This window comes from Apis dorsata, unplaced genomic scaffold, assembly GCF_000469605.1.
Source record: "Apis dorsata unplaced genomic scaffold, Apis dorsata 1.3 scaffold_93, whole genome shotgun sequence".
Classification (NCBI taxonomy): domain Eukaryota; kingdom Metazoa; phylum Arthropoda; class Insecta; order Hymenoptera; family Apidae; genus Apis; species Apis dorsata.
The window spans coordinates 46,057-58,175 of NW_006263391.1; the positions used below are offsets into that span (position 1 = coordinate 46,057).

Here is a 12,119-nt window from a genome sequence, read left to right on the forward strand (position 1 = left end):
GCTATAGATAAAAATTTAACATTAAAAATTATAATATTTTTAATTTTATAACATAATTTATATTTAAATATTTACCGGATGAGGTGGTCTTGGCTGTGGAATATATACTGGACGATTATTGCCGGGGGCAGCTTTACGACGCTCACGCCCTAGATCAAAATTTAACATTAAAAATTATAATATTGTTAAATTTGTAACAGAGTTTATATTTAAATATTTACGGGATGAGGTGGTCTTGGCTGTGGAATATATACTGGACGATTATTGCCGGGGGCAGCTTTACGACGCTCACGCCCTAGATCAAAATTTAACATTAAAAATTATAATATTGTTAAATTTGTAACAGAGTTTATATTTAAATATTTACGGGATGAGGTGGTCTTGGAGGTGGAATATATACTGGACGATTATTGCCCGGTTCAGCTTCCGGTTCAGCTTCACGGCGAATACGCTATAAATAAAAATTAATATAAAATTTGTTACAGAATATTATTATATTATTAATTCTTCAACAAAATTCATAAATATTTAAATATTTATCGCTGTATTTCTTAATTTACGTAGATTATGTTAGAATAAAAAAAACTTTTTATTTCATAATTAAATTAAATTTCTGTTTAAATTATAATACATTTGATAATTATCAAATTATAAATAATTTTTTTTCGAAAATATGTCTTTGATCTTACCGCAGGTTGAGTAGGCGGATCTGGGTTGTTATTCCCAAGTACCGTGACTATAAAGGTAATAACAAGAATTGCTAAGGTAAAATTCTTCATGATTATCTGGATAAAAACAAAAGAGAAGAAAATAAATAATGAAATCGTTACTTAACAATTAATCGTACAGAATAAGTGATTTTTATTTAAATCATAGATTGTATATTTTTCAATGTGTTTCTTAAGAATTATTTTTTATATATAATTATTTCTTACCAATAGTTATTCAACTGACACTAACTCTATGGATGAAGAGATACTGATACTGAACATAGCGATTTCCACGGTATTTATACATATTTTGATGTGTTAATCTTTATTTGCATAAAGTTCAAGGCTTGACAGTATTCGTTTGGGAATCACCGTTTATCATAATATTTATGTGATATTTTTTATGTTCTTTTTCTTTCTTATTTATCTTTCTGAGTCAATCATGTTAATAAATCATCTTGTAAGTGTATTGTACTTTTTATCATTATTGTATTCCTTTGAGTTATATTAATTATATTTTGGATAATTTTCTATTGTTATAGAAATTAAATTTGTCCATCAAATTGATAATTAATAAAAAACTTTTTTTAGTATGAATAATTGGAAAATTAATTTTAGTCAAATCAGTAATAAAATGTGTTAATTAAAAAATTAAAAATCGACAGATAAATAATTAGATGTAAGCGTTAATCCTTTTGCTATATCAACGTATCGAATCATTAATAATTAATAAAAAAATTATTCATGAAAATAATTTTATAAATTTCTTTGTGAAAATATATATATCAAATCGATTGTGGCATTTTTCGCATATAATATGTTTCGAGCTGTAAAAGAGTTAAAAATTGACAAATCAAATGACAAGTTATCTTCGTTTTTTGCTCGATTAACAGGTTAATGTTTTATAACATTTTTTTAAAAGTTAGTCGAATAGAAACTACTATAATCATTTTATAGATTAAAGTACATTTTTTAATTGAAATATATCAAGCATGTATGTACTTATTATTAGTTGTATCTTTGTGAGTATTGATCATCTGGAAATTACCGCAAATTTGCGATAAAGATTTGCAAATATAAAATTTTTCTTATTGAATTCTTACATATATTTAGCTCAATAATTCAATTTATTTTCATGTAAATAATTTGTAATATTAATTTATATATTTCATGTATTATTGTTAAATATTATACAAAATTAATTAATATCTGAAAAAATTTCATAATTAAGTATTTTTTAATTAAATTTTTTTACTAATTTATTTAATTATTATATCAAGTTATTTTATTTTTATAGAAAAAAATAAATGTTTCCGCCCAGGATCGAACTGAGGACCTTCCGCGTGTTAGGCGGATGTGATAACCACTACACCACGGAAACTGTTGGTAAGTGATGATAACTTTATACATATTATACTTAAAACAATTTCATTCACAAATAATTATTATTAAAACGTTAAATATTGATATTTAGAACTTCGTTTCTTTTTTAATAAAGAAAGTTGGTTAAAAGAAATAAGAATACAACTGTAAATTATCTTTTATCTATTTTTATTAATTTTATACAAATTGTATTAATTATAAAACAATTTAAGGCGCATTTTTATTTAGAATCTGCTTGCACGTTAGCCTCAAGCACCCGTTTCTCTTCCGATAACAATGAAACCTTTTCCTCGTATTTTTCTCGTAAATCTCGGAACAGACAAAGTTGCGTCTCGTATTCTTTCTTTAAATCCGCATTCAATTTCACCGCAGCATCCATTTTACTAATCATTGTATTGTATCGTTCTCGTTCTTCTGAAATTCGAGCCTCCATGTCATCCACTTCTGCCTATATCATTGCACAAGAATTAAATTAATTTTTTTTTTCTCCTTCTCCAAAAATTTTAAACGTTCAAATACAATTAATTTAAAAATAATTTCGATCTGATATCTCATATCCATTTACCTGCAAGTGCTTCACTTCCATGTTACGAATTTGCAACAGACTTCTAGTAAGAGATTCTACTTCTTTCAGTGAAGCCACTTGACTGTTCAATGCGCTAATCTGTTTCTCTTGATTAGCTACAGTACGGATACGATCCTCTAATTGCAACGAGGTCTGAATAAGTTTGCCTTTCAACTGATCTACCATCCGACGAAGCATCACCTCGTTACCTTCACCCTTCATCAGGGTATCATAGGACGATTGCAATTCGGTTAGTTTTTTCTCCGTGCTTTCCAACTGTTTTTGATAAGAATCTCGTTCGATAGAAACTTTCTGGAAACAGAAAATTATAAACTTATTACAATTACTTATTCCATTAAAAGATATAGGACTAGTATCGATCGATCTTTTTTATTCATACCGAAACTTCGTCTTTCAATTTCAATATCGTAAGTTCATTCTCAGTCGTGCCCTGATCATCTAATTTAATCTGTTCTATCTCTGAAGTAAATGATATTTTCTCGTCTATCTTCTGAAAATCGTTATTTTCATTTTGTTTTGGCGAGAAAGCGAAGCAAGTGTCTCCTGCGCCTATGGTTTGTTGGACATTTGACTGGAAAATAAATTGAAAATAAAATTAATAACCGGAAGATAATAAAATTATTCCGAGTATTATTTTATTTTAATTCATATACACTTTAACTTTACCAGTTGCTCATTTTGCTTCACGGTTGTTACACTATCCTTCACTTCTTTTTCTGCAAGCGAGGTTTCATAGGCAACTTCTATATCTTCAACGACAGTCTGATTTATTTCTTTAATAGGCATTTCTGAGGTCTCGCTTTCTGTGTTGCACAACATCTTACACTCCGTATCTTGCATCGATGCATTTTGTTCTTCTGTTAACGAGACTGAATTTTCGATCTCACTTTCCTTTTTTACATTATCTGTTATGGACGTTGCCGATTCAGATAGATAGGAGTGTTGATCAGTTACTGATTTGAGCGTCTTATTGTCTGACATTTTTATCTGCAAGAAACGTCACTTTTATACATATGCATACGTAGCATGAAAAACAGAGGAAAAACGAATTCGTTTCTGATATATTTTCACTGTGTTCATTGTTATCTAAATTACTGGCCGAACAATTTTCTTATGCACAAAATAATATTATAATATATGTATATATATATATATATTTCATTTTTATGGTTTGATTGTTTAGGTAATGCGTGCACGCGATCGGAATCTAAATTTTTACGTATAAATTTTTTTATTTAAATTTAGTTTAGTATTTGAATTCGTATTATGAATCTTGAAGTACGTTAATAATATCAATTTTTTAATTACCAAAAGAGGTAAGATACAATGGGTTAAGTCTTAAAAATTGATGTTTTCTTTAAATAATGAAAGTTTCTATCACGCAAAAACAACTGGATATCCAGAACTATATAACAGAAAGTATGATTTATTTTTGGACATTGTCCGCTTGATTCTATTTTAAACTATCATTTAAACGTGCCAGTCTAGTATGCACAACAAACTATAAGCCGTATATTTAAATCGAGTACATAAAACTTGTCATTGATTATTCGTTCGAATTATATTATTGATTATGCGGTTATTTATGACGAAATATATGCGTATTAGAATCTATTCGTACATAATTTTATTTCGAAATATATTATATATCACGCAATGTGAATCGGAATTAAAACATCGTTTCTACAAATGAACTCAAATATAATCATGAAAAGTGCAAAAACGAAATGATTTTATGAAATAACCATAAAAAACATTTGAATCATTTTTTGAAAAATTATTAATTGTATTAAATTGTAAAATATCTCTTTATTTTTATATAATTATAAGGAACTTTTATTTGTATGAAAATTCATTAACGTAGTTACATTCACCACAGTGTCGTGCTCGAGGCATTTTCTTCCTCAGTAGCAGAAATTTTGAAACGAATTTTATGGTAAATACATAAAGAATTTTTATATTTGTAACGAGAATAAGATTTTTAAAGAATATATATCAATATTTCGAATTGTTATACACATGTTATTTTAGTATGCACGAAAATTAATCACATAACCTCATTTATGCCATACATTATTTTGCTTATATTTCTTTCTGTGCTTTATATAGGTACATATAAATACATAATTTTTACGTAACATATTTATATGAACAAAATAAATATGAATAGAGTGTTAAAAAAATATTACTATCAGAATAAAAATTATAACAAACTATGTGGTTAAAGGTTATTTTTAATAAGTATCTTTATTGCACTTTATATTGAATCAAAAAATTTAATATGCATATAAATTAAATATTTACAGTCACTTTTTATTAATTATTAAATATATTTTTTTTCTAATTATATTTTCGTAATATATATAATTTGTTATATCATAATATTAATTATTTTATATATATATTATATATATATATAAACAATAAAATAATAATAACTTTATTATTATTATTAATAATTATTTTATGATTTTAAATATTAAGAAATATTTTTTTTGTAGATTATCAATTGAGGAATGGAAGAATACGCAAGAGAACCATGCCCATGGCGTATAATAGATGACTGTGGTGGTGCATTTACCATGGGTGCCATTGGGGGAGCAGTATTTCAAACTATTAAAGGTTTTCGTAATGCACCCAGTGGAATAAACAAAAGAGTTTTAGGAAGTCTTACAGCTATTAAGCAAAAGTCTCCTATTATTGCTGGAAACTTTGCATTATGGGGTGGTATGTTTTCCACTATAGACTGCACATTGGTTCATCTTAGAAAAAAAGAAGATCCATGGAATTCCATTATTAGTGGAGCAGCCACAGGTGGAATATTAGCAGCAAGAAATGGTTTACCAGCCATGGCTGGTAGTGCAATTATTGGAGGAGTATTATTGGCTTTAATAGAAGGTGTAGGAATATTTATTACTCGTCTCTCTGCAGAACAATTCAAGCCACCATCATTTACTGAAGATGCAAATCCTTTAAGACAACAAGGTCATCCATCGTAAAGCATATAAATATTTAGACATTTTAAATTACACACCACTAATTAAGTACAAATGTTTCATATTCTCTGAAACGATAGTAGTTGAAAGCTATCATTGCCAGTACATCAAATTTGTATAGACAATTCTTCAACTCCTTGATTTAAGAAATAATAATAGTTTGGTTTTTATTTAATGCTGTTTTTGTACTTTTATTTAATTGTTAATAAGGTAAAATGTATTAAGACAGAAATTTATTAATATGAAGTATATTTATAAAATGAATTAATATATTTTTCAGTTGTAAACAAATTTATCAAACTGACAAAATTATTAATAACAATATGTATAAAATGTATAGTTTTTAATATTTTTAAGTTACAAAAATTATTCGTTCTAAATATCATCTTCATCTTCAATTTCTTCTTCAAAATGTTTAAAGGCTGATGCTACAGACAAGTCTAGTGATTTGTTTGTAGAGTCTTGTTGAATATCATTTTCAGGTTCATATGAAGAGGAATTTTCTGTTGTGCCTTTTAATGATTTGTTCATTAAGCCCAATAAATGAAGTTGTTCCACCTAAATATTTTATATTATATATAAAATAGTTTTTGTATTAAAACAAATGAAAAAAACAATTTTAAATATCATATTTACCTGTAATCTGTGTACTTGATCATCAATTTTTGTTAATATCTTTTGAAGAAGTTCTTTTTCCTGTTTTAATTCTCTTTGGAAAGCCAATAACTCATTGGCACTTATTTTTATACTGTCCTCCAAATCGTCAGTTTCTTCCATTTTTTATTAATTACTCGATCATATTCACTTCTGAAAATTTGTTTTACCTAATTTGAAGGTTATGGCACAAACGAAATATACGATAGATTAAACATGGAACTTCATATTCTATGTTCTGAAATATCGATTGCATAAAAGAATGTTTGATATGCCCTCTATGATTTAGAGTGGTAGGTTTAGAAATTATATTTAATTCAATCACAAAATTTAATAAAAATTTAAAAAGATTTTAAAAATAATTTCTTTGAAATTATTCTTTCAGAAATATTTCTATGCTTATTTATATTATGCATTGAATTGTATTCATAGATTTTTTAATTTTATTAACTATTACCTAATAGTATTGCAGTGTTACCAATCATTTTTAATATTTGAACATATTTAAAATTCAGTATATATATTTATAAAGTTGATCAGCCTAGATTTCAAATATAAAAAAAAGTGAATGTGCATTAAGAAATTGAATTTGGGCTTGTGAAATAGTGAATTGAAATAGTGAATACATTATAAAAAAATAACATCATAATTAGTTAAATCATTTTATTTCGGAGTGAATTTTATAAGTTTTCTTTTGTAATGTATTAATATTTTATTCTTTCTACAGAATTCTAAATAACACTACAGAATAATCACAATTTATTATATCCAAATTTATTTTAGGTACAGAATTTTTAATAATCACAATATAATCTATATAACTACGATTATATTAATTCGTTAATTTTTAAGTCAAATTAAATTAAATAGAATCAATGCAAATCTTGTATTTATTTTAAAATTCATCATACAGTTCATTATTTTTTTATTTATACATTTCGATAAATTTAGAGTTTCTACAATGATATTTTTTTCTTATTGTATAATTGTTTACTTTAATAATATTTTATTGTATAGTGATGTGCATTGACATTCGTACAAGATTTGCATTAGATTTTATGTACATATACATACAGAAGATATTCAAATTGGGAGTACAACTATTGTTATTATGTTATCATTATAAATAAATTATAATCTATTATATAATACAATAATAATACGCTTAAAAAGATTTTTATTTTTATCAAAATTTAATTCTTTCTTTGAAAATGTAAATTTTTATAGCAATTTATATTGGTATGAAAATTAATTAGTGTTAAAATTTAATAATAGATAAAATAAGAACAAATGAATAAAAAATATTTAAAATAATTTTAATATAAGGATGATAACATCAAACAATAATTGTTCTCGTCAAAAAAAAAAAGACTATTTTCTAGATGCCATTAATCATAAGCATCTAAGAAAAATAGCTTCGTAATTTTTTTTTTTTTTTTTTAATATGCCGTGATCAATATCATTGGTATTTATAATTATATATAAATATTGTTATACCATTTACACAAACTGAGGTATATGGTAACCTTTCGGGAATTCTGTTCACACTGTCTTTACAGTATATAACTCAATCAAAAATAAATAATTCACATAAGTAGTACATACATCGTTCAATTTCTAATCTATGTTTGATTAATTTTGATAATTTTCAAAATCGCCAAAAGACTATTATATATTATTATAATGATTCCGTTCTAGTAAAATTGGAAATACTATAATTACTATTGCTGCTGCAGCAAGAAAATTCAAGTCAATTCAAATCACGCGATTTAAAATAACATTTTTTATTCTTTTAGTTTTCACCAATCATCGTTAAGTCGTAGGCCATATAAACGTTCGTTGCTGCAGCAAGAAACGCGTCAATCTTTTGAGGAAGAAGGTGGCGATTCCCGACTGTTATCGCTAGTAAAACTAGATAAACCGAGTCCACTGGTTTCATGACTCGAAGAACTAGTTGGCGAATTACTTGAACTTCTGGCGCCACTGAGTGAGCTTATAGTCGTACTCTCAGCTGGTATTAAACCTTCCTTCATTCTCTTCTTCTGTTTCATTCTTCTGTTTTGGAACCAAATTTTCACTTGTGTTTCGTTTAGTTGCAATGCTGACGCGATTTCAATACGTCTCGCTCTAGTCAGGTACTTGTTGAAATGGAATTCTTTTTCGAGTTCTGTAAGTTGCTTGTTCGTGAAGTTGGTTCGGCCGGTATTGTTGAAACTACCTGCAATACCGGCCATAGGTCCACCGGTAAGACAGTTCACTGGACCGTTCGCCGTGGTGGCGTACGGAGACGCATTCCCACCAGTGCTGCCGCCATATTCTCCAACATTTGGATTTGTCTTTGCTGCTGCAACAAATTTAAATTCTTCTTTTTATTTGAAAAACTTTTTTGCAAGGTACATTCAAAGTATATTTTTCATATTTCAAATAATTCCTTTTATATTTTATATTTATAAAGGTTTTTCTCTTTTATTTTCTCTTTCTAACCACTAACTAATACGAAAAAACAATTTGTAATAAAAATTGCTAGCAAACAAGTTTTGTCGTAAATATTACGACATATAATTAATTTAAGTTATAAAATTCTAATAATTAGATAGATGTTTTATTATTAATTTATATGACTTAGAAGAATTAATATATCTAACTTAAATTCCTTTTCATCTTAATTACAGATGTCAATTCGTACGTGTCAAACGTGTGCAAGAAAGAGGTTAAAAGTAATCTGTACAGAATGAAACTCAACTTTGGTCCACCAATCGACAGCCGTTTGTTGTCCAACACAGCTGGTCAGTGTTCTAAGGAGTGAACCTGTCCACCCTCTATCGAAGACCGATAGGGTTAAGCCCTAAATCTGGATCAAATTGCATCAGCTGTTGTCAAGAGTAAGTTGTTACGTTATTTTATTTAGCCCATATTTATCAACTGACCACTATCCTCATTTTGAAATCATTCTCAATTTACGTATACATATGATATTCTCTTCTACACATTTGATATCGATTGGATCATAAATTTGAACAAAGTTAATCTTAAAATACGAATTTTTTCAAATTGTTTACACGCGTGTTCATTAAATATAAAATATTTTAAGACATAACGAAATGCAACGAAATAAAGTGTAGTGAGGAATGCGTTCCGATAAAAAAAAGGTGGCGTCACTTACGCATTATGGAAATTAGATTGTTATTTAGTCTACCGGTATGTGGAAGTCAATTTACTTAATGGCACAGGGTGGACGAAACTGTCAAGCCACCGCCTTAGAGCCACATCTTCTTTTTCACTCGTGTTTGCCTGTATTGCTTCATTCCTTCCTTTCATCATTTTTTTCATATTTTATCCGATATTACAACTATTTAATCTATACTCAAACATAACCTAAATCCAAACTTAATCTAACTAAAGTCAATCAATTTATCTCGAGAAAATAGCACGAATAGATCTTATCTCACGTATTTTTCGAGTATAATTCCGAAAACATCAGTCACTTAAAAACTGTGTCCGGAACTTGGCCGCCGGCCATTAAGCTCACGCATCTTCAAGTCGAATAATCGAGTTGGACAAGTTCTATTAGTCCACGAGCCGATGTGGTACAATGAAATGTATTTCGTTTTCGCGACTCATTCATCAATTTAGCACTTTAACGGGAGGACAGAGCTACCGTTGATTTTCCGTACGTCAGATCGACCAAAGTCTCTATACACATCAGTGATCATTAATCTCGCATCAAAGTTCCTTTGGAATCTTGGATATTGCATTTTCAGAAAACATTCTACCTTAATAATAAATCAAATTATGCATTTTCGACGAAATGAGAAAGTTATTGGTTAATCTAAAATATATTTATACAAGATAAAATTGATGTTACTTTTAATTATATAATATAAAAAAAGAAAATAAAAAGGAACATTAATTTATATTAGATTCGAGAGTAGGATAACCTATAAAATTTTAGTTGGATATCGTGTACAATTTTGCTATGGTAGTTATGTCTGATTTCATTTCTTGAAAAGATAAATCCTAGAGTCGGATGAAAACATGCTTGGACGTGAATGAATGAATCATTTTCGATTAAGCATTACCACGATATACTGGTAATTATGACGTTCTTTCGCGATGGACGTTAATAGCATCGATTAAAATTATTAGCATACTTAACGACACTTAAATTTTATGGCACGACGTGTTGCCTTTTAGGTAATGTTGACAATAAGTAATATTAACAATAATTACTTATAGTTAGATATAGGATTAAATTAGAAATAAGATTACATCTTTTATTTATTTATTTTTTTTATTGTTCAATTTATTTTCTTTTTTAATTTATCATTTTTTTTCTTCTCATTCTAATTTATTATTATTTCATATCTCTTATTATTTATTATTATTAAATTGCGAATTTTCATGCGAATGAAAATAAAAGGAATACAATTAAAGGAATGGAATTAAAATAATAAGAGATTCGTATTATTCGTACATTTAAAATCTTCATAAATGAATAAATATTCGCAATTTAATTATACATTTTTTTTGTTCTTCAATTTTTTTTTCTTTTTCTCATTATAATCGTACTATTTATTATTATACATATAATAACGTGAATTCTTCCCAAGAATTAAATCTCGTTCGATATTTTCTCGAATCTTTAACGATGTTTGACAAGTAGTATATACGTGAAGAAATTTTTATAAAAAATATTTATCACTTTGACAATATTGAATTACAATTTAAAACGATCGTAGATAGATAAAATTCGTTATGTACAAATAAATTTGAACGATATGAAAATTATTGATTTTCCAAATAATCTATATATCATTTTTGTTATAATTAATTCGTAGTTCACAATAGGCGAATGATATCACGACGAGTGTATCGAGTGATCGGTTTGAATTTTAATCAGGCACGCAACGAGACGCGTAAGTCGTTCGAAACGAAATTTCACGGTTATAAATACGAAATATTTATACTTTCGAAAGAAGTTATTTAGAAGATCGAATCGTTACAACAGTGCGGCCAACAGCGAGCTAGTCGACAGTGAGGGCACTTTAAAGCTCGAACACGGATGTAATGTCCCTCGTAACACACGTTCCTGCTCACGCTTGTGCATAATATACCTGGTGAAACACATGCGGCCGCGGTTTCGAGGCATGCATGCCAGTCGCCAGGCTTCGTTCAAAGGCCCCCCCTCGATTAAATCTCACCTGGCTTAATATTATTATTTTACTCGTGGCACGTCTGTGCACGAGTGAAAACGAGCGAGAGAGGGTGGGCAAATTAGAGAGAGAGAGAGAGAGAGAGAGAGGAGGGAGGGGGAGGCGGTTGGATAATGCGGGTGGATAAAAGCAAATGGAAACACCGGCCGAATATTGTTCACGATCTTTGCGACCATCTATGGAACCGTAATTCCAGTTATTTAACCCTTTCTTCGACGTCTCGCCCGTTCGTGAGTAGAAACTGTTCCTGCAATCGAGTTCCAGTTTCTCGACTAAGGAAACGAACGAAACGATTTATATTCTTTAATATCCTGTATTAGACGGATTATTGGTACACGGATTTGTAGTTGTAGATTTATATTCATTGATGTCTCTCGTAATTTTTGAGACCAATGGATTTCGTTCAAATTTAATCTTTTCGATCTAGATTTAGGTTAAGGTGAATACACAAGAATATAGTTATTTAATATTTTAATTAAAGAGCTTAAGTTATATAGAGACATGTATAGTGTAATTACAGGTTAGATTTTTTTTTTTTTTTTTTTTAATAAGAAAATTAAAATGAAATAAATTTTAA

General features: G+C 28.1%; 5 protein-coding genes and 1 non-coding gene across 8 annotated transcripts in view; 1 reads left to right on the forward strand and 5 right to left on the reverse strand.

Annotated features, from left to right (window-relative positions):
* Positions 1–1,041, reverse strand: part of LOC102678490 (apidaecins type 22-like) — a 1,602-nt gene extending 561 nt beyond the window's left edge. The window contains exons 1-5 of the mRNA XM_006611844.1: positions 936–1,041; positions 690–785; positions 368–451; positions 222–287; positions 76–141 (exon numbers count right to left, since the gene is read on the reverse strand). Of these exons, the coding sequence (XP_006611907.1) occupies positions 76–141; positions 222–287; positions 368–451; positions 690–779 (306 nt within the window). The 5' untranslated portion in view covers positions 780–785; positions 936–1,041. The remainder of the gene's footprint in view (positions 1–75; positions 142–221; positions 288–367; positions 452–689; positions 786–935) is intronic.
* Positions 1,042–2,018: 977 nt separating this feature from the next.
* On the reverse strand, positions 2,019–2,091 carry Trnav-aac. Its single transcript has one exon. It is a non-coding gene; the product is annotated as a tRNA-Val (tRNA).
* LOC102678155 (mitochondrial import inner membrane translocase subunit Tim17-A-like) lies at positions 2,074–5,850 on the forward strand. 3 transcript variants are annotated; one of them, XM_006611843.1, is made up of 2 exons: positions 2,074–2,096; positions 5,181–5,850. In XM_006611843.1, the coding sequence occupies exon 2, from the start codon at positions 5,196–5,198 to the stop codon at positions 5,676–5,678; it is 483 nt and encodes a 160-aa protein (XP_006611906.1). In that variant the 5' UTR covers positions 2,074–2,096; positions 5,181–5,195; the 3' UTR covers positions 5,679–5,850. The 3 variants fall into 3 exon arrangements, with proteins under 3 accessions (XP_006611906.1, XP_006611904.1, XP_006611905.1); XM_006611841.1 differs by lacking the exon at positions 2,074–2,096 and adding an exon at positions 4,407–4,615; XM_006611842.2 differs by lacking the exon at positions 2,074–2,096 and adding an exon at positions 4,637–4,788.
* On the reverse strand, positions 2,245–4,275 carry LOC102679149 (tropomyosin). The gene is made up of 5 exons (XM_006611847.2): positions 3,988–4,275; positions 3,346–3,666; positions 3,059–3,250; positions 2,659–2,970; positions 2,245–2,541 (listed from the first exon to the last, which is right to left on the reverse strand). Exons 2-5 carry the CDS (start codon positions 3,658–3,660, stop codon positions 2,314–2,316), a joined length of 1,047 nt encoding a protein of 348 aa, XP_006611910.1. The 5' UTR covers positions 3,661–3,666; positions 3,988–4,275; the 3' UTR covers positions 2,245–2,313.
* A 55-nt stretch (positions 5,851–5,905) lies between the features above and the next one.
* LOC102678023 lies at positions 5,906–6,613 on the reverse strand. The gene is made up of 2 exons (XM_006611840.2): positions 6,312–6,613; positions 5,906–6,233 (listed from the first exon to the last, which is right to left on the reverse strand). Exons 1-2 carry the CDS (start codon positions 6,450–6,452, stop codon positions 6,051–6,053), a joined length of 324 nt encoding a protein of 107 aa, XP_006611903.1. The 5' UTR covers positions 6,453–6,613; the 3' UTR covers positions 5,906–6,050.
* A 1,042-nt stretch (positions 6,614–7,655) lies between these two features.
* The window catches only part of LOC102677785 (homeobox protein Hox-A1-like), a 17,698-nt gene continuing 13,234 nt past the window's right edge, over positions 7,656–12,119 (reverse strand). Inside the window, exon 2 of the mRNA XM_006611839.2 lies at positions 7,656–8,670. Coding sequence (XP_006611902.2) covers positions 8,189–8,670 — 482 coding nt within the window. The 3' untranslated portion in view covers positions 7,656–8,188. The remainder of the gene's footprint in view (positions 8,671–12,119) is intronic.